Consider the following 19,525-nt stretch of genomic DNA (forward strand, 5'->3'; position numbering starts at 1 on the left):
CCTGAAGTGTAAACCACACAAACACAAACACAAGAAACTAAAAAACTTAACTACAAATTAGACACTTTTACTACAAATTAGAAAACACAATGACAAATTCAAAACACAACAACATTTTTAAAACCACAACAACATCTTAAAAAAACACGATGACATTAACCTACCGGAACAGGTAAGTGTCAGTGGGAAGCATTAAACATCACTGATTGGATGGATTTACTCTTTATTTTTAATAATTCTTATTTTGGTTTCAGCTAAAAAGGATGTCATAATGATATGCTTCAGTTATTCTTTCTTTCTAGTTTTAGAGAAATCAAGTTTCTTTATTTATTTTTTTCATCAGGTATGTGTGGATTATTTATATTGATAAAGGAAAAGACCCTCTTTAGTTTAGAATTCTCTTATATAGATTTAGCTATGACATAATTTTAGCAAGAGACTGTAGTTTAACATTTGTGCTTCATCTCAATTGTTCTTTGAATGCTTTAAGAACAGGCCTGTATGATTTAATCTGAAGCTTTTTTTAGATGTCGGATTAAATCTTATTGGGTTTTTTTTTGTAATACAATTATATTATCTCCTAACTCTCTAGAATGTGAAGTTATAACATGTTTAACTGAAACTCCTGTTTTTTTAAATTATTATTATTTTATTTGAGGCAAAGATCTAGAGAATATTAAGCTCCTCTCCTTTTTTATGAGGGTTTGTAGAAACACTTTAAGGACTCAGTAAGATCGCAATAGAAATTGTTAAAACATTAATGAAACACTTTTTTTCCACCTGCCTAATATAATAATGTTAGAAATAGAATGATGCAGAGTAACTCGTCCACTTTTTTGACAGCCCATTGGCTGTCAAGAAAATGGCTTTCAACAATCAAGCTCTATCTTATAATAAAAATCTTTTGCTCCATATTTTACCAACAGAACACTTTGCTCTCAGACTGCAGATAAGCAAACAGTTGTTCAAACACACGGACATTCCAGGGGATGAACAGTCAAGCAGAGGGACAGTTGAGCGAACAAATGGTTGCTGAGTAGACAGATGTCAAGCAGACATTTGGTCAAGCAGGGCGACGATCAAGCAGACAGACTATCGGACGGATGGTTAAGCAGACATACATCAGGCAGACGGTCAAGCAGATGAACAGTCAAGTAGACGGCCAGTTCAGCAGATGGGTGGTTGAACAGACAGTTGAGCAGACAGACATCAAGCAGACAGACTATCAAGCAGATGGATGCTAAGCAGAAAAGAACCATGAGTTAGGGCGTAAATGACAGTCAATCTGAACAACAATCCTGAAAACTCACCCTTATCTCTAGAATGGAGTTCTGTATCTCTTCCAGTTTCCTCTCTCTGTCAGTGATGAGATCCTTCAGCTCCAGCTCTGTGAATCCTACCTGGGACTAGAGAAGATTAAAAGTAATTTTTCAAAGTGTGATTGATTACCTCATCATAGCATACTACTAATCTGCACAGACAATATGCAAAAACAAGTGCACGTCTGAGTTATAGTTTATAAAAACTACTTAATTTTTTAAAGAGGTTAAAGTAGAAACATCCTTCTAAATTAGTTCTTCAGAGAACATAATGTTTTATTATATTTAAAACTGATAATATTAAACCAGGTGCCTAAGAGATAACTGAGGAACACAGAGACCTTCTTGATCTGCCACTCTCTGTTGGCAGACACAATGTTGTGTCCTCGGTGCTCAGTTGTCTCCGTGCAGGCGCTGCACACACACATGTTATCAGTCCGGCAGAAGAACTCCAGGCCTCTCAGATGGATGGGACACAGGGGGAGGTTTGATGGGACATCAGCTGGACTTCCCACACTGTACAAATACAAAGAGTTAAAGAAGTTCAAAGTACTCAATCATAAATTATTACAAAAAGTCATCTTTAACTTCCAGTATTTACGTTAAACCTTTTCAATTTACAGTTTACATTTTAGTTCAGTGGTCTTGAAGAATTTCTATAATCGAACAACAAACAGATAGTGAATGGAACTGAAACGTGCCCAGACAAATTGTTGAAAATTACTTTTTTTGCATGTGTTTTAAAAAAATCTCAAGTGAATGAACTGTTCAACAATCTCTATATGTTTAAATTTAAAACTGTAAGGACTTAGAAGTACTTTAATAATAATCCATGTAATCTAAATGTATTTATTATTTACATCTTCAGAAAGCTGTTAGCTGATTCCAAATGAGAGTTTAGCTGAATTGTGCTTCTTTCCTGAGCTTTGAGCTGTGCAGTTCACAAGCATTTGTGTTATTCACTGATTGAAAAATAATGAACCTCTTCAGTTTTTGCACCTAATATTTCTGTGAATATTTCGAGAGTATCTAGCTTAAGACCATGGGCAAGAATTTCCATCTGCCAAACTAGATTTCCATCGACACATGTAACCTCTATTACATTGTGGTCTCCATCAACATGTGGTCTCCATCATAACTTGATTTCCATCAACACCTGATCACTATCAATACCTGACCTTTATCAATGCCTGGTTCCCATCAACACTTGATCTCTATTAACATGTGGTCTCAGTCAACAAGTGGGATTTATCATCACCTGATTTCCATCAGTAAGTGGTCTCCATCAACACATGGTCTATAACAACAACTGGTCTTCATCAACACCTCATCTCCATCAATGCTCAGTCTCCATCAACACATGATCAATATGTTGTCTCCATCAGCACCTGTTTTACATCAACACCTGATTCATCAACCTTTTTTTACCAATAACCTGAGAGAACCAAACATAATTTCTGTTTCCACCAATAACTGGTGATCAATAGATTTTATTTTGTAAACACACTTTAAATAATAACTTCAAATAGAGATGAACAATCACAATACCAAGTCAAAATCAACAATTAACAGAGAAAAAGGGTTTTTTTATTTCTACATGAAAAATAAAATTTGAGTTATTGCTCATGTAAATGCATTTCATGCTGGGTTTGACAGCAGACAGTCAAACAAAAGGTTTCACTAACTGAGAATGAAGGTCAAAATGTTAGAATTTATACACTGTCTTAGATTTGGTTGTTTCTAAATTTAGCAAACTTAGAAAATTAATACACAGGTTAATTTGGTTTTTTTTTTTTGTTGTTTTCTAAGGTTTTACACTTATGTACAATCCCAGTTTTGAAAAACTTGGGACATTGTGTAAAATGTAAATAAAAACAGAATGAAATAATTTACAAAACTCATAAATCCATATTTTATTTACAACGGAACACAATAAACATCAGATGTTTAAATTAAGAAATTGTTCATGTTTACGGAAAAAAATTGTGTAGTTTTAAATTTGTTGGCAGCAAAACATCTGAAAAAAGTTGGGCCAGTGCCCTGTTTCCCACCGTGAAACATCCCCTCTTCTTTAACAACAGTCTGTAAATGTCTAGGAACTGAGAAGAGCAGCTGCTGGTGTTTTTGGAAGGGAATGTTATCCCATTCTTGTGTGATGTAGGGTTCTAGCTGTTTAACAGTCTTGTATCTTATTTACAGAATTTTTTGTTTCATGATGCATCAAATGTTTGCAGTTGGTGAGAGCTCTGGATTGCAGGCAGGCCCGTTTAGCACCTGGACTCTTTTACTTCAAAGCAATGCTGTTGTAAAGCATGCAGCATGTGGTATAGCATTCTTTTGCTAACATATGAATGGGAATATATGATGTTTTACTTTTCTGCATTGCAAGTACACTGATAAATAGTAATTAAACTGTACTTATATAGCACCTTTCTAGCCAACCTGGCCACTCAAAGCACTTCACAACACAATCTGTGTCCTCATTTACCTATCCACACACATTTATACAGCACTCTACTTAATCTCTACAAAGATAATCTGAATAAATCATTTTATAGAGTCTAATCAGTGCTTTAAACTCTTTTTACACACTGATAGGGCACACATCAGTATCAATGAGCGGTTCAATTTCCTGCCCAGGGACACTTTGACATACTGGTGAAATCGAACTCTCTCATTGGACGACTACTGCTCTAACCACTGAGACACAGCTGCACATTTTTAAGCATTGATGTGTAAACTGCCCATGCAATAGACACTAATGTACCCACATACCATCAGAGAGACAGGCTTTTAAACTGTTTACTGATAACAGGCCTGATGGTCCCTCTCCTTGTTAGTACAAAGGGCGTGGTTTTCGAGAAGAATTTAAATTTATATTTCTCTGAACATAGCACAGTTTTCCACTTTGTCTCAATGTATTTTAAAGATGGTTTCCACATACAGTGTTTACACTGGGCTTTTTCTTTGCATCACAGAGCTTTAACCAGCATTTGTGGAAGGCATGGCAAACTGTGTTCCAGACAAGATTTCAGGAAGTATTCCTGAGCCCTGTCAATGATGTTCCTAACAAAATCAGACCTGTTTTTATTGCCGTGGACCCCTCAATATTGACTTTCAGCCTTGTGTTTTGCACACAAGCTTTCTCCAGATTCTTGAAATCTCTTGATGAGATTATGAAATATAGACGATGGAATATGCAAAGTCATTTCAATATATGTCAAGAAACATTATTATGAAATTGATCCACTATTTTCAGACAGTTTTCCACAACTTGGTGAACCTCTGCCCATATTTACTTCTGGCAGATTCAGCCTCTCTAAAATGATCTTGTTACACCCAGTCCTCTTCCTGACCTGTAGCCAATTAACCTCATTATCTGCAAAATGTTCCTCCAACTGTTTCTTATTCAAACTACTTAGTTTTACAGCCTTTTGTTGCCCTGTCCCAACTTTTCTGAGATGTGATGCTGCTATAAAATTACCTTTTTTTAAAAAAAAAGAATTGTATAATTTCTTTTAGTTTAAACATTTGATATTTTTATCATGGTCGATTGTGAATAAAATCTGGGTTTGTGTGATTTTCAAATCATTGCATTCTGTTTTTATTTTCATTTTACACATCCCAACTGTGTCTGAATTGAGATTGCATATTCTAGTCTTTTTTCCTTTCTTTTTCAAATTGTATTTTATCTTTTGCTAATACTTCATCTATGCACAGAAAATTATTTTTCCTTTGAATGTTTATTTTTATTCTTTCTTGTGCTGTACAAACATTATTATTAAAATTTATCAGTGAATTTAATCACTTTCTGGGGAAGATGTAAAGCACATCATTCCACTGGTTGTGAATGAAGATCATGTGTTGATGAAATCACGTTTACTGTGTATATTCTCTTTCATGTTTTGCTACTAGACTGTACAGGAAGGAAACATACATATGGGGTGGAGTGTGTGTGTTAAGATAATCATTTAAATGTAGATCTTATGAGAACATATTTATAACCAAACCCCAGTACTCCCAAGTGACTAAGTTGAGCTGTTTAGGAGTCAACCAACAACCTGCATCCACATGTTGGGCCACTTTTCATTGTTGAGATTGTTGGGTTTGTTAGATTCAATATACTGTGTAGTTGGTTCTTATCATGCTCATTCTCAGACTGCAAAGACATATATTGTTACCAAATCAAAAGGACACAGTGACACACAGCTGTTTTATACTTACTTTGTTTTGTGGATAGCTGTTTATAGATGTTCAGAGGGGGACAGCAGCCAGAACTGATATCTAGCTGTTAGGTTAGTCCAAAAACGCACCTTCAATTTTACATGTTGGCTTTTTTACGACTATTCTTTGCTCATGTGAGCTGCATGGCATTAAACCAATAAAAAAATAAATGATGAAAATAAAGAACATTTATTAATATAATTAAAGTGAAGACTAAAATAGGATGCATTTTTTATCAAAGTAAAAAAAAAACCCTATTGATCTGAGACAGAGCGCAAGTCATTAGATTCCTGTTCATAAGTCCTGTGTTGTTGCCTGTGTCATTTGTAACCCCAAGTTTACTTTTATTGGTATTTTCTTTAAAAAAATTTAGCTTGTTGTTTTAGTTTCTAAAGATTCTTTGGGCTGTAGCAGGTTTTATTTACAGTGGAGGCAGAGATGAAAGTAGATACCAAAGGGGGATGGCATTAGGACAATTAATCTGTGGTACGATTGAATATGTTCCATTTCTGTCTTTGGGCTTTTAGAGGCTTTTAGAGGAATAGTGCAAGAACTGTGTATCAGTACCTGTTGGAAGTGGAGTAAGGTGGTGGTGGGTCAAGGCCTCCATTGTTCTGAGTCTGAAAGAAGTAGTTTTGGGATTCAGTGGAACTGAAATGTGGCATTCCAGTTGGGTTTAGCTGCTGAAAACGAGCTACCATCTCAACAAAAATACTCTCCGGCATGTCCCCCCTTCTTGGAGGTGCAGACAGATTTGGGAGAGGTTGTACATTAGGAGGCTCCCTTCCCATGACTCCTTCTGATGTTGGCAAACTAGAGTTGGCCATCTGCTTGAACTGTTCGGTAATTTCCTTCAGAGTTCGGTTGATGTGTAGTTCTGGACGCTTCTGGAAGGACTCCTTGCACAGGGGACACTGGTAAGATTTTGCACCCCGTCCTCCTCCTCCTCCATCCCAATAGGAACAGATGCAGGACTGACAGAAACTGTGACCACATGGTGTTGAGACTGGGTTGTTGAACACTTCTAGACAGATTGAGCAGGTGAACTGGTCTTCAGACAGACAGGCAGCGGGCAGCGCCATCCCCCTGTAGTGTTCAATAAGACAAATTAGATCAAAAAGAAAACAACCGAGGATTCAAAAAAATAAATACGACACAATAATTGTTACGGGCAACTAGTTTTAATATACAAAATGGTTTGATTTAGGTACTTCAGATTCAGTCATGGGGCTGTCAAAACTTAAAGTTTTCACTTTTAGGATAACACAAGTCATCCATTCAAGTTAAAATAGAGTAATCACTGTTTCATGTTAAAGTTTTACATACAAGCATAAAATAATGAATCATATGCTTTTTAAAGTCTTAAAACCACACATATACAACCTCAAATAGATAATAACACATAATAGCCATTACACTGAGTCATTAAATTAACAAAAAAATAATCATTTACCAAGAATTAGTGACTGAAAAATCAAGTCCACTACATGACCCAGAACTAGAATCGATAACTCTCAGTAGTGTTTTCCATATAACTTTATCAGTCTCTCCTATGTTCAAGAAGGAATTTTGGCCCACTCTTTTTTCCAATATTGCTTCATTTCATTCAAGTTTGTGGACATAGGTTTCTGCTCAGCTCTCTTATGAGGAATTCATTTTCTTCATATTGAACCCTAAAATGTAGGTTTTTTACATTAGTTGCTCAGTAATCATGCTTGAGTGGGAGGAAAAATGTGCTGGTACACTAACGCTGTTCTCAAACGATGTCTTGTAGGTAATGTAGTTTATATAAATCCCCTGTACTATACAGTTGGTGACACTGGCACAGAGTACTGGCAGGTTTATAAGAAGTGTTGTATTGTGTTTAATTTGTGTACACAAAAAGACAAAGTTTAAGATTAACTACTGTGTCAGCTATGTGCACTCCAAGATAGACAGAACCCAAATTGATTATCTCCAATGGCCAATTATTAAAACAGATAGTCTTTTGCCTCAGCAAATACCTAATTTCTGCAACGATTAGATTAAATTTATACTCAGAAATTTTACTGAATGCATCTTGGACTGAAAAGCCAGTGGAGATAGAGCATGACTGGTCAGACAGGAGTAGCAGAACATCATCTGCATACAGGACCACCTTCAGTTCTACACCTTTTCTAGGTTTCCTGGATATATTGGGATTAGACAAAAGCTCTATTACACAGGACAATAAAATAGGACTTAATAGGCATGCCTGCCTACTAGAGCAATGTAAGTAAAAATATTCAGTTTGGGCCATTTGTTCTGACAGCTGCCTAAGGGGCTGTTTATAATAACCTTACCCATGAGATAATTTTTTCCCCAAATCCACACTTTTCCAAAATAGAAAACAGATAATCCCACATTGCTAGCTTTCTTTGCATCCAATTAAAGCCTCAGGTAGAGTAGTTGTGGAGAGGTTGTAAAGCACATTAAAACTTTCTAGAGATTAGGAAATGAGTGCCTAGTGCAGATAAACCCAATTTGATCTAGCGATATAATTGAGGGCAAAATGGCTTCTAAGTGCCTAGCTAAAAACTTGATGAACATTTGAAGTCAAGTTTCATCAAGTCGATGAGATGATATGAACAACAACAACAACAACAACATAATAATAATAATAATAATAATAATAATAATAATAATAATAATAATAATAATAATAATAATAATAATAATATAATAATAATAATAATAATAATAATAATAATAATAATAATAATAATAATAATAATAATAATAGGTCTGTACCCTTTCTGAAGAGCAATGAGATAAACAGCTGGTTCAAAGTTTGGGGGAGTATCTCTTTATTGAAAGACTCAGTAAAGTAATGGGACCAGCTGGTCTAAAAAGGTTTTGCTGAATTTGGTTGGGAAGCTGTCTGAACTGACCTGAAAAAAAAAAAAGGTAAAGCAGTCTTCTTGTAAAGATCTGACTACAATCTGAAGCTCTGTTACCAGGACAGGGTGGTCCTGTTCCTTGGCCAGATTCTCATTTAGACCAACAGTGTTAATGCCACTGAGGAAGGAGATCAGGTCTGCAGAAACATGAGAGCAATCAAAATGACTACAACTGCTTAAAAAGTTCCATAAAAGTTTTAATAATTTCCAATGAGACTGGTGTTTCTCCTGTACCACTTTCATCCTAGGGCACCAGCCAGTGTGTAGATATTTGTCATAGTTGATGACAATTTACATGTTTTATCCCCTTGTTCATTAAATTTGACTTTTAAATTGAGTAAAAGTTCAGTGGTGAGCTGTGATGTTATAAAATCATATTTAGTTTGCAAAGACCTTTGTTCTTTTCACATATCTGGCTGTTTTGAAGCTGTGTACAAATAATCTAAAAATACAGTGGACTCAGTTTGGCTATTCTCAGTTTGTTTCTGTTGGCCCCTATAAAAAATAAGCTCCCCCTTATAAAAGCCATCTTTACTTCCCAAAATATGGAGGCTGTAACCTCTGGAGTCTTGTTAGCCTTGAAGAAAAAATCTATTTGTTTAGAGGAAAAAAATGACAAAGTTGGAGTAGATGTGTGTCATAACACCATGGTGGTCTTCCATTCACAAATTTCTTGAAATAAATTAAGACTGAAGCATAGTTTGAGATTAGGTAGGTAGGTAGGTACATTTATTTATATAGCACTTTTCAGCACAAGGCAGAGTATGAGTATGAGAATGTGTGTTTATGTTTCCAGACGGTAGGAGGCGGTGTGATGCATTTGTGTGTGTGTGTTTGCAGAAAAGTCCATGAATCACGTTCACAGAGGTTCACAGGCAAGAGGGCAACGAGCTTCTGTTGACATAAATTCCTGGGAGAATTGATAAGACTTTGGCCTTCAAGGTCACATCAGGAAGCCAAATGTAGATAGATTACAATACAATACAATCATATTTACAGTCTGAAATTGACAAAAACAGCCTGCTATCAACAACAACAAACAACTCTGTGCAAGAGTAGGTATGGTAAATGTGTGAGAATTGTGAGTATTGTCTCTTATCTGGATTTAAAAAGTGCTAAGAGTATACAACATTAAACTCTTTCATAAAGGCTTCAATCATGTTGGCTGACCTTGATTAAAGATCAGAAATGGAGAAGAAAGAGTTAAGAAAGAGTCCACCCGACAGCTAAAATCCCCTCCTATAATCATAATTAATCAAATCCAGCACCATTGAGAAAACCCATCTAAAACAAGTTATTGTCCCAACTGAGAGCATTTACATTCAGAAGAAACAATTTCATGTCATAAATGTGCCCCAGAACAATCATAAACCTGCCAGCATAATCAGATATTATTTTTCCATGAACAAAGAGAATTTCTCTATGTATAAGAATGGCAAAACCTTTTGATTTGCTGGAAAAAAGATGGAAGATACATCTGTCCAACCCAGCTTTTCTTCAATCTAGTGCATCCTACATACCTTAAATGGGTCTTCTGCAAGTACATTATACGAGCATCAAGATGGCGTAGATAGTGCAAAACTTTACTGCATTTGAGTGAATTATTTAGGCCCTTACAATTCAAAATGGTAAACCCAGTGTCTCCACTCCCATTAGGTGGTGACTTCTTCTGCTGAGTCTTAAATAGAGAAAAGTTTGAACATGTGATAAAATAAACTAGAGAAGAACAAGAAAAAAGGCCAAAAGTTTCAGATACATCATTGCATTATACACAAAACCTGCAAAGATCTTGAGATATGGGGTAGGTCCCAACCCAATTCCCCTTGAAACAAAATCAACAAACAGCCCCAAAAATTCAAAACAGAGCACCCCGTCCTTCTCTCCTAGCAGAAGCATCAGAACAAAGATGAATGCTATCTCTCCCCACATTAAAACAAAACCAAAACCTGTCATTTTTCATTGATCATGCTTCAAAATGACCTGAGGAAATGTGTAGATAAGCTGTCCTATATGAAAAGATAAAATAATCTAAAGAACAGATTGGGTCTGGCCTGGTGATGTGAAGGGTAACCGGGTTCTAGACCCCAAATTTATCATTAGCACAGCCATGGCAAGTAACTATTAATAATGTCTTTAAAAGAAAATACAGTCAAATTTTACAAGATGCACACAGAACCTTTGTAATACAGTACATAACAGTGCCTGTGTTTCATGCAACAGCAGTGTTGAAGGTTGGCCAGCAGATGGTGCCAAACCTAACTTCAGAAATACCGAACCATTTCAAAACAATGGCTTCATACTGATACAGTGGTTCAGAAAGGTTAGGTTTCTCCATCACTACCTTTTGTGTAGTGGGGGTAAGCCCCTCCAGCATGGCACAGAATTGTATTCCTGGTTTGAAACTGTGTCACCTTGTGTTACGATTCAAGTTTGATGATAATTTCAGCTCGTAGATCATTAATCATCTCCTTCCACCCCATACTGAGGGTTGTTAGGGTCTTTGAACCAGCTTCTGTCTGAGTGTCTGGTTTGGTTTGAAATGTTGATGATGATGTTGATTTTGGACAAAATTCTACTTAAATTCTCAGATACTCCATCAAAATATGGGATATTCTTCTTTTCCTTCCTGTTCTGCTTAGTGGGGTGTTTTTCTGATTTTCGAGGTGATTTGACAAATGCTTATTAGGGTGTCACAAGTTTGGGGAGTTTTTTATGTTTGTGTTCCTTTTCCTTTCTGTATGTCCTTGTGGGGAGATGCTCAGCCCAATGATGTAAAGTTCAAATGACAGAACGTTTGTGTTCCAGTTGGTGGTGAGAATCAAACACAAGTTACTGGTCTGTGTGGGTTGGTCTTCTACTTCCTTTGCTTGGATTTTGACCCAGGTAATTCCCACATATCTGAACCAATAGTTTGAGGTTGCTACCTTGTAGTAGTTCAGTACTCTCTTTTTCACTTCTTTCATGTAGAAATTGACCACAGTCAGTGACACTGGAGTTATTTTAGCACAACAATTCTTTTGTATGTAAAAACTGTCATTATATTTGAAATAATCTATGGAAAGACAGAGGTCCAGCAGGGTACAGATCTTGTCAGGGTGAAATTGGTGCTATTGTTGAAGATAGTATCTCACTAGGCTGCGACTAGTTGGTGAACTTTGCAGTCATGAACATGACATTCGCAGAGGTTGTGTTTTCTTGCATGAGTTGCAGAGGCGTGCAGTTTTGACACTTAGGTTTTTAACATGTTTAGAAAATTTGTGCAACATTTTTCAATATATTTGGAGTTATTGTGGGGGTCTCCAACCTATCTTAATTGTGTACTGGCCATCTCTATCCCTTTTCAACACTACTAGAAATGTATTTTGACACCTGTGTGAGACTTCTCCTTGGACCAAAAACATTCAGATCTAAAAACCACATCATTGATCATTATTATTTATTGAAAATCTGTCTATCTTAATTTCAAACATGAACTCCAGCACCATAGATGTGGGGTTGGCTGCCTAAGTGAGTACAAAGCGGGATGAAGGGAGAATGATGTGAGAGCAGAGGTAAACAAAATAATGTGCAAATTCAAAAATGCAGTTTTGCAAGTAGTGCACACAAAAAAAAATCCACTTATTTTCTAACTTTCACAGAACTTGGGGTCACCTCAAACAGCCTCATCCCAGTGAGATACTACCCTTAGATCATCATTATGCTGAAATTGTTTTGTGATGGTCTCCACTGTCTCTGGTGGATACAAGTGAAAAGTGAAGTGTATAAAAAGATACAAGGGCTTATGCTGGAGCTAGCCTTAAGTGTTGGACTTTGTTTGCAAAATCTTTGGAATGTGATGGGATGGGACATGGAATGTTTCCCTCCAGAGGACCTAAAATGCTGAAAACATGTTTTGGAATATTATATGCCAATGAGTTTATGCTGCTGTTGATGTGTCTTAGTGGTGTTTCTTCTTTATGAATTTGGTAAGACCATATAAACATGGAGTGACATCCCCTGGTATTTTGTAGTAGAATGGCTGATTAATTACTTTGTCTTTTCCAAGATTTTTCAGGTAATTTGTAACCTTTTTGTAGGTGCTACTTGGGTCCCTCTTCAGGATCTTGTAATAGGTGCTGCCACAAAGATAACCTAACTCTTATATAATTTATTGTCTATTGGCAAAATGGTAATGTTTTGGTTCTTTCTGAAAAATGTTATAACTTACCTTTAACATAGAGTACCTATAACCTGTTATAGCTTAGGTGTTGGATTTGAGGGAGAAGGCTTGACACTACAGTACCCCCTCTCTCGTGCCAAGCTATGGCTGCATGCCTTGCATCTTGCTGTAACCAATAAGTTCACGCAACACTCTTACCATATAGCTGAAACAACCAATCCACACTGTTCAATAAATACTACACTCAGTCATCCTTCATGTGTCTTTATTATTCAAATGCAAGAAGTACTTGTTTTCATCATGGTCAGGCCTGCTGGATGCAGAAGAATAAGGTTGAGGTTCCTCCACCTGCATCCTCTCATGCTACTGATGGTATTTTCTCCTCCATGGTAAGGCTGAGGCTACCATCTACGCTACTCCAGATATGTTTTTAAATAGGTATTTTTTTCTTTGTTTACTTTTTTTTCTTGGCCCACACATTCTAACATAAATGTTGAAATACCCATGCTGTGCCACTAGGTGGCAAAAACATTCACATCAGTGTAATAAAAAATACAGAGAAAATAAGATGTTTAGCTCGGCTAAAGTTTTCAGTACACAGCACATTCCAGGGCACATGCACAAAACTAGGCTCCTATGTTACTGTTTCTGTCTACACACACCACAAAAAGGTTTTTAAAAATCCCCACTTGTATGTGGACGGGAGATGCAAATGCAGCAGCAGAAATTCTACATATTTTAAATATCCGGAGTAGGGTCTGAAAGTGATGATGGAGGCCCAGAAACCTCCTATATTCTGCAGATCATGACATAGTCATGGAAACAACCTAGTGCAGATGTGATGCCTGTGATAGCATTGTACTAGCATTTCTACAACAACACAGGACTTATGAACAGGAATCTAATGACCTGTGCTCCATCTCAGATCAATAGGTTTTTTTTTCCACTTTGATAAAAAAATGCATCCTATTTTAGTCTTCATTTTAATGATATTAATAAAGGTTCTTTTTATTTATCTTTTTTTTATTGGTTCAATGCCATGCAGCTCACATGAGTAAAGAATAGTCGTAAAAAAGCCAACATTTGTGCCGCGAAGCAAGATAGTAACAGAGTCGAAAATGGTCAACATGAGAAAAGGTAAGTCAGCTTTGCGGCTTATTAATGTGATAACGTGATGACATATGGTCTGTAGGACCAGCCTGCTGCAGGATTAAACAACCAACAGTTTTATTATCAAGGGAAGATCTATGATGATGCACAGCAACTTTACATTTAGTTAAAAAAAATAGTTGACCACAAAGCAACACTAAACTGAGTTAATTTGTCATGTTTTAAAAATGATATGAGGGAGACATCTGTCACACATATTAAATGTGTTGTGCTCCATGTGAACACAGCTGAGTTCTGTTCCAGTCCTCTTTTGGTTCCATGATGCTTGTTTAATTTCTGAAATCTCATGTCTCTTAGGGATATGGCTAGCTCCAGTGGGGATTTATGAACAGTCCAAAACAGCATAAAGACAGACTGGTCTTTGTGGCCATTTTGCAGAACTGTTTGTGAAAGAGCCTATAACTGCCTTCACACCTGAAGAAGATATTCCAGGTTTCTAATGATCTAGCCATGTTCTAATTGGTCTTGTAAATTGTGGAGAGCATAGCAAGGTCATCATCCACATGACCATATAGAGGATCTCATATTGGTTATCATCAGTTAACCAATATGTTTTATCAGCAGCCCCTTGCTGCTACATACCCTCCTAAATCCTATGAAAGCAGTTAGGATGGAGAGAGCATTTTGGTTTTGTTGTAGTTGAATAAATAAAGACACTGTGTAATGGCTGCCATGGGTCGATGTGTGTACATTTCAGTTTGTATTTATCTCATTTTTATTTATGGCAAGTACCAGATTATCTTTTGTTTTGATACATAAAATCTGAGTCTATATGTCCAATTTTTAGCGTGGCATAATTTCAAATACTTCAGATTATGAATAAGGCATACAAAATAATATTTTTCTCTTCAACCCTAAGTTCAAGACTTTCCTCAAACAAATCCTATCTGTGAAACTTCCTCAGTAAAAACCAGGCAGCCACCACTGCTGGCAGTCTGTGTTCAGGTTGAATGACATTTGATCTGATTGTTTCCTTTTCACACTTCAACACACCCACACTAATTCACACAATGACACAGCACAAATGAGGAACTTTGCAAGATCAGGATATTCAGGTTTGGTTAGTATATAGTCTGATGACCATGATGCCATCATGTTAAATATAGCAACAGGCCACAGGTCAGTTAGGTGTTAGAACGTTAGAACTATTAAAATATGTGCTCAGACAGATCTTTGTTGGTAGAAATGGGCTAAAGAGGAAAAAGTTCATCCAGACTGTTGTCAGCAACAAGTCTAATAACCTAGTTCTGTATCGATCTGAGCTTGGATCAGGGTTCTGATTGTAGCATTAATGCAGAAAAGTCCCGCAGAGATTCTATGGCAACATCTTCTGCCTTCAATGCCACAGCTTTGCAGGGATATCTGATTATTTTTCACCAAGACAACGTAAAACCACTATTTTGTTCACATTCTAAAGGCTGAGAAAGAAAAGGAGACATGTTCTGGACTGGTCTGCCTGCAGTCCTGACCTGTGCCAAACAGAAAATGTTAGATAACTTAGAAACTAAAATTATGGGACACCTTAAGACTTATTTGCAGGAAGAATGAGACAAAAAAAAACTTCTTAATCTCCTCATTACTCAGGATCCTTATCATCAGAATATTTTGAAGTGTTAGGAGTGGAAAGGAAAGATTACAAAGCGAAAGAAACAGAAACTGAAACAGGCTTTACTGGACAGGGCTGTAGCCTGAAATGCAGGAATGGATGTATATAAACAACCGGGTTAAAGCTGACAAATTATAGCATGAAATGTCTTGTGTTTATACCGTCTGTGAAAATAAAAATGGAAATTTAAGAATTAATGTTTTCCATTGCAATTCAACTTTTTGTTTTTAATTTAGCTTTTTAAGTGTAACTCTATAAGCAGTCATTTATTTTCTTTGAATGAGAATGGCTTTAGAATTAAATTAGCCAATTGACTTCTTAAAATCACACAGCTTTTAACTGATCTCCAGGCTTTTAAACAGACGTTTTTATTGTCTTTGTTGTGTCTGTTTTATTGGTATTCTTTATGTCATGAATAGTACTACTGGTGCAATGACAGTAAAGATTCATTTCATTCATTCATTGGAGTGTTGACCAGAGATTAGAGACTGATACTAGCTTTTACTAATTACAACACAAGAGTAGAATACCCAAAACACACAAATATTTTTTCTAACAAAGGAAATAAAAACAACTTTTAGCATATTAAACAACTTTGCAGAGCAGGTATAGTATCCTTAGTTTGCGTGATGGAGCTTTGTTATGTCTGAGAAAAAATGTGCTTATGTCATTGTGATGTCACCCAGATAATGTTTCAGATTTGCATGATGTTGTCCGAATGTATTAATTACCATTAAAATTATTAGAATAATCTTCATGAAACAAGCTGGTGTAGAAGAGTGGAAGAAGCCAATGTGTGGGACAATGTCCCAATTTTTCTTCCCCTCCCCCCATTCTAATCTAAAAATACAGCCAGTTAAACAATTGTGTTACAAGTAGCACCAGTTTCTCTTTGGTGAAAGAGATCCTGAGGACTGGAATCTATCCTGAGAATTGAGATCTAATCTGAGGGTTGGGATCCACTTTGAAGACTGGGATCCAATCTGTGTACTGCAATACAAATGGAGGACTGGATCCAACTTGAGGATTGTTATCTAATCAGAAGACCAAGATTCAAGCTGATGACTGGGATGAATCATGAAGACAGGGATCCAACCTGATGGCTAGGATTCATCCTATGAAATGGGATCCACTCTGAGGGCTGGGACCCAATCTAAGGACTGGAATCCAACCTGAAGGTTGTGATCTAACCTGAGGACTGGGCTCAAACCTGAGGGACCAGATGCAATCTGAGCGTTATATTCCTACCTAAGAACTGTTATCCAGCAGAACTGAAAAAAGTTAAACGGTGAGTTCTGGTGGTTTGACTTTTTGGTTTCCCAGAATTACAAGTCTTTTTACAGGTCAGTCAAATGTCTTCATTCACCACTTACAGACAGGTTGATTTGTTCCCTACAACATTGGATGGTTCGAGCTGCTTAAATGGAGATCCAGGTATGGTTGAATAGCTCTATACTTAAAGAATAGTGAAGACAAAAAGAAATTTGTTAAGAGAATTTGAAAGAACGCGTCCTGATGAGCATCCCTTTACACTTCTTTTAATATATTCCTATCACCTTATTTTGTGGAGGATAAATCTATCTATCTGTGTGTGTGTGTGTGTGTGTGTGTGTGTGTGTGTGTGTGTGTGTGTAACAATAAAATAGTAAGTAAGAAAATATAATATTGCTGAACTTAAAAGCAAAAAAAAATCTTTGAGAGTGGCATAGTGCGAACATTTATTCCAGTTTACTGGAACAAATGTTTATCATTGAGACTGACTGCAATAAGACTGTCAGTGAAGCAGGACAGACCAAAATAAACTTTTGTTTGGTTACTGTGTAATGTTACCTGTTGGCACCAAATTCTTATAAAGCTAACATATTGACCTCCTCCTGATCAGATAAAAAAGAAGTAAAACTTTCCCATCAGGTGAATTACAAGTGTGTACAGATGCAAACACCTATCAGTGTGTTTGAACTGAGGTAAACCTTCAGGAGGTGGGACATCTTCAAGAATCAAGAAAGTCCAGTTTTCCTGTGTTGAGACTACTTTGCATGGCTGATTATCCCTTTGTTTTTACTATAGTATTCTAACTTGATTGTTCCAAGTGTTAAAGTGATGTTTCCCACAGTAAATGTAAGAAATAATTCTTTACTTAACTAAAATACATTACTGTGAGGATTATCTTTTACAGTTACTAGTCAGATTTTCTTCAAATTAATCTAATAAAAAAAAACATAACTTCCATTTGGTTTGTGTCTCAAGCTTTTTTTCCAGATTTCTATCATGACAACTGCTGGTATCATACTTTGCACGCCAGCTAACCCTGGATTACACAACACTGTTCAACATCCCTTGTTTTGAGTTGCATTCTGTGTGGTTAAACCTGTTTGAACAAACATGAAAAAGCTGCTGCTCTCCTTTAAACTAACTTCCCATTATGTTAGCAGTTAGACTAAACCTGAACCAAGAAAGGACCATCATTTCTCCAGCACTTAGCAATTATTTATAGACATCTAAGACTATCATTTGTTTGAACTCATGCAGTCTGTGGACCATATGAGGAAGAGATGATGTTGACTCTCACACACACACACACACACACACACACACACACATATATATATATATATATATATATTCAACTCACTGACTGAGATAATCCCATTGCCTTTCTGTCCTTACCTTTTTCCGACGACTCCAAAGGTTAGGAAACGCAGATTATTTCAGTCTTTGTCAGGAAAAATGTGAAGTATATGTCCAAAATGTTAAAACTACCTAGTGTCCTTTCTGTCTCTCTTCAGATTAGCCAATTTACCAGTCTGAACGTCAGCTGCTGCATTCTTTGCTCCTTTGTTCAATCTGTTCTTGACCACTCCCTTCTTACTCTTTAACTGGTAAATGGATCCAATCCAACCTGCTCAACAGGTGCAACTCTGTTCTGTAGGCATGTCTCATTCAAACAAGCCACATCTTTCTCCTCCTCCTCTCTCTCTGATTCTCTGATCATTTTGATTTTTGTAAATTTCTTTTGTTTATAAAAAGTAAGGATGATTTGTGAAAAAAGGTTATAAGCTTATTTATAAGCGTTTATAAGCTGCAACTCCCTTATTTAGGCTTTTTGCGTCTATCTTGGACTTTGTTCATAAGTACATTTGTTTTTCGGGGTTTTTTTGTATTTTTCTTCTATTTGTTTTTACATTACTGGTTTCATTATTTTATTTTTCAGTTCAAAATAAAACATTCTCTTATAAATCAAATTTGTAAATAACATACTTAGAGAATCTTGCCCCTAAAAAAAGGTTTGAGTCTCTTTATTTTAAAACAGAAAACATAAATTACAAACAGTCAGTTCAGTCCAATAATAATACAATACAGTCAGAATCAGTATATTACAAAATGTCAGTTAGTAAAATGTTGTGTATCTAAGTATCTAGCAAATTGTGTCAAATTTTTACTTTGTCACAACCTCTAGCAGCATGTTGGTGAGGTTGGAAAGAAATAACTCCCTTTTAACAAGAAGAAACCTCCAGCAGAACCAGAACCAGGCTCAGCACTAGTGGCAGATGGCTGCTGGTCCTGGCTGGAGTTTAAGAGGACAGAAAAGGGACACAGACAAACACAGAAGGACTGATCCAAGTGTAGTTTCTATGGGAAGAAAAACATAAAAACACAAGTTACTGACAATGATAATTATCAGTCTTCTTTCTTGTAGAACCAACTTCCAGTTTCTGTTAGTGAGGCTGACACTATGTGTGCTTTTTAGGACTGTTTAAGAGTTTTTTTCTTTTTTTGATAAATCCTATAGTCATGGTTGGCTTGGGTTTCCTGAGCTATCCCTTAGTTGTGCTGCTTTAGACTTAGACTGCTGGAGGAAAAACTGACCACTTTTTCCTCACTCTGCTGCTGTATTTACTTGCTCTGTTATCTAAATTTATACATGCAAATATTGCTGTCATTAAGCTGTGTTTTTCTTTGTTTTTCTTCCCATAGAAACTGCACTTGAAACAATCATTTTGTGCTTGTTTGTGTGTCTTTCCCGTCCTCTCAAACCCCAGCTGGTTGAAACAGATGAAAGTTCACTTTTAGCCTGGTTCTGGTTTTTGTTAGAGGTTTTTTTTTTGTCTGTTAAAAGAGAGTTGTTCAT

The 19,525-nt window shown here is 36.4% G+C and overlaps 1 protein-coding gene across 2 annotated transcripts in view; it reads right to left on the reverse strand.

The window, feature by feature from the left end:
- Nucleotides 1–18,249, reverse strand: part of LOC108247506 (E3 ubiquitin-protein ligase TRIM21-like) — a 36,634-nt gene extending 18,385 nt beyond the window's left edge. The window contains exons 1-4 of one of the 2 annotated variants that reach the window (XM_017435674.3): nt 18,064–18,249; nt 6,111–6,629; nt 1,661–1,835; nt 1,311–1,406 (exon numbers count right to left, since the gene is read on the reverse strand). In XM_017435674.3, coding sequence (XP_017291163.1) covers nt 1,311–1,406; nt 1,661–1,835; nt 6,111–6,625 — 786 coding nt within the window. In that variant the 5' untranslated portion in view covers nt 6,626–6,629; nt 18,064–18,249. Of the gene's footprint in view, nt 1–1,310; nt 1,407–1,660; nt 1,836–6,110; nt 6,630–18,063 lie in introns of those variants that run through there. The other variant, XM_037976296.1, reaches the window with a different exon arrangement.
- Between the last annotated feature and the right edge of the window lie 1,276 nt (nt 18,250–19,525).

The sequence above is a fragment of the Kryptolebias marmoratus genome, linkage group LG6, assembly GCF_001649575.2.
Source record: "Kryptolebias marmoratus isolate JLee-2015 linkage group LG6, ASM164957v2, whole genome shotgun sequence".
Lineage (NCBI taxonomy): Eukaryota > Metazoa > Chordata > Actinopteri > Cyprinodontiformes > Rivulidae > Kryptolebias > Kryptolebias marmoratus.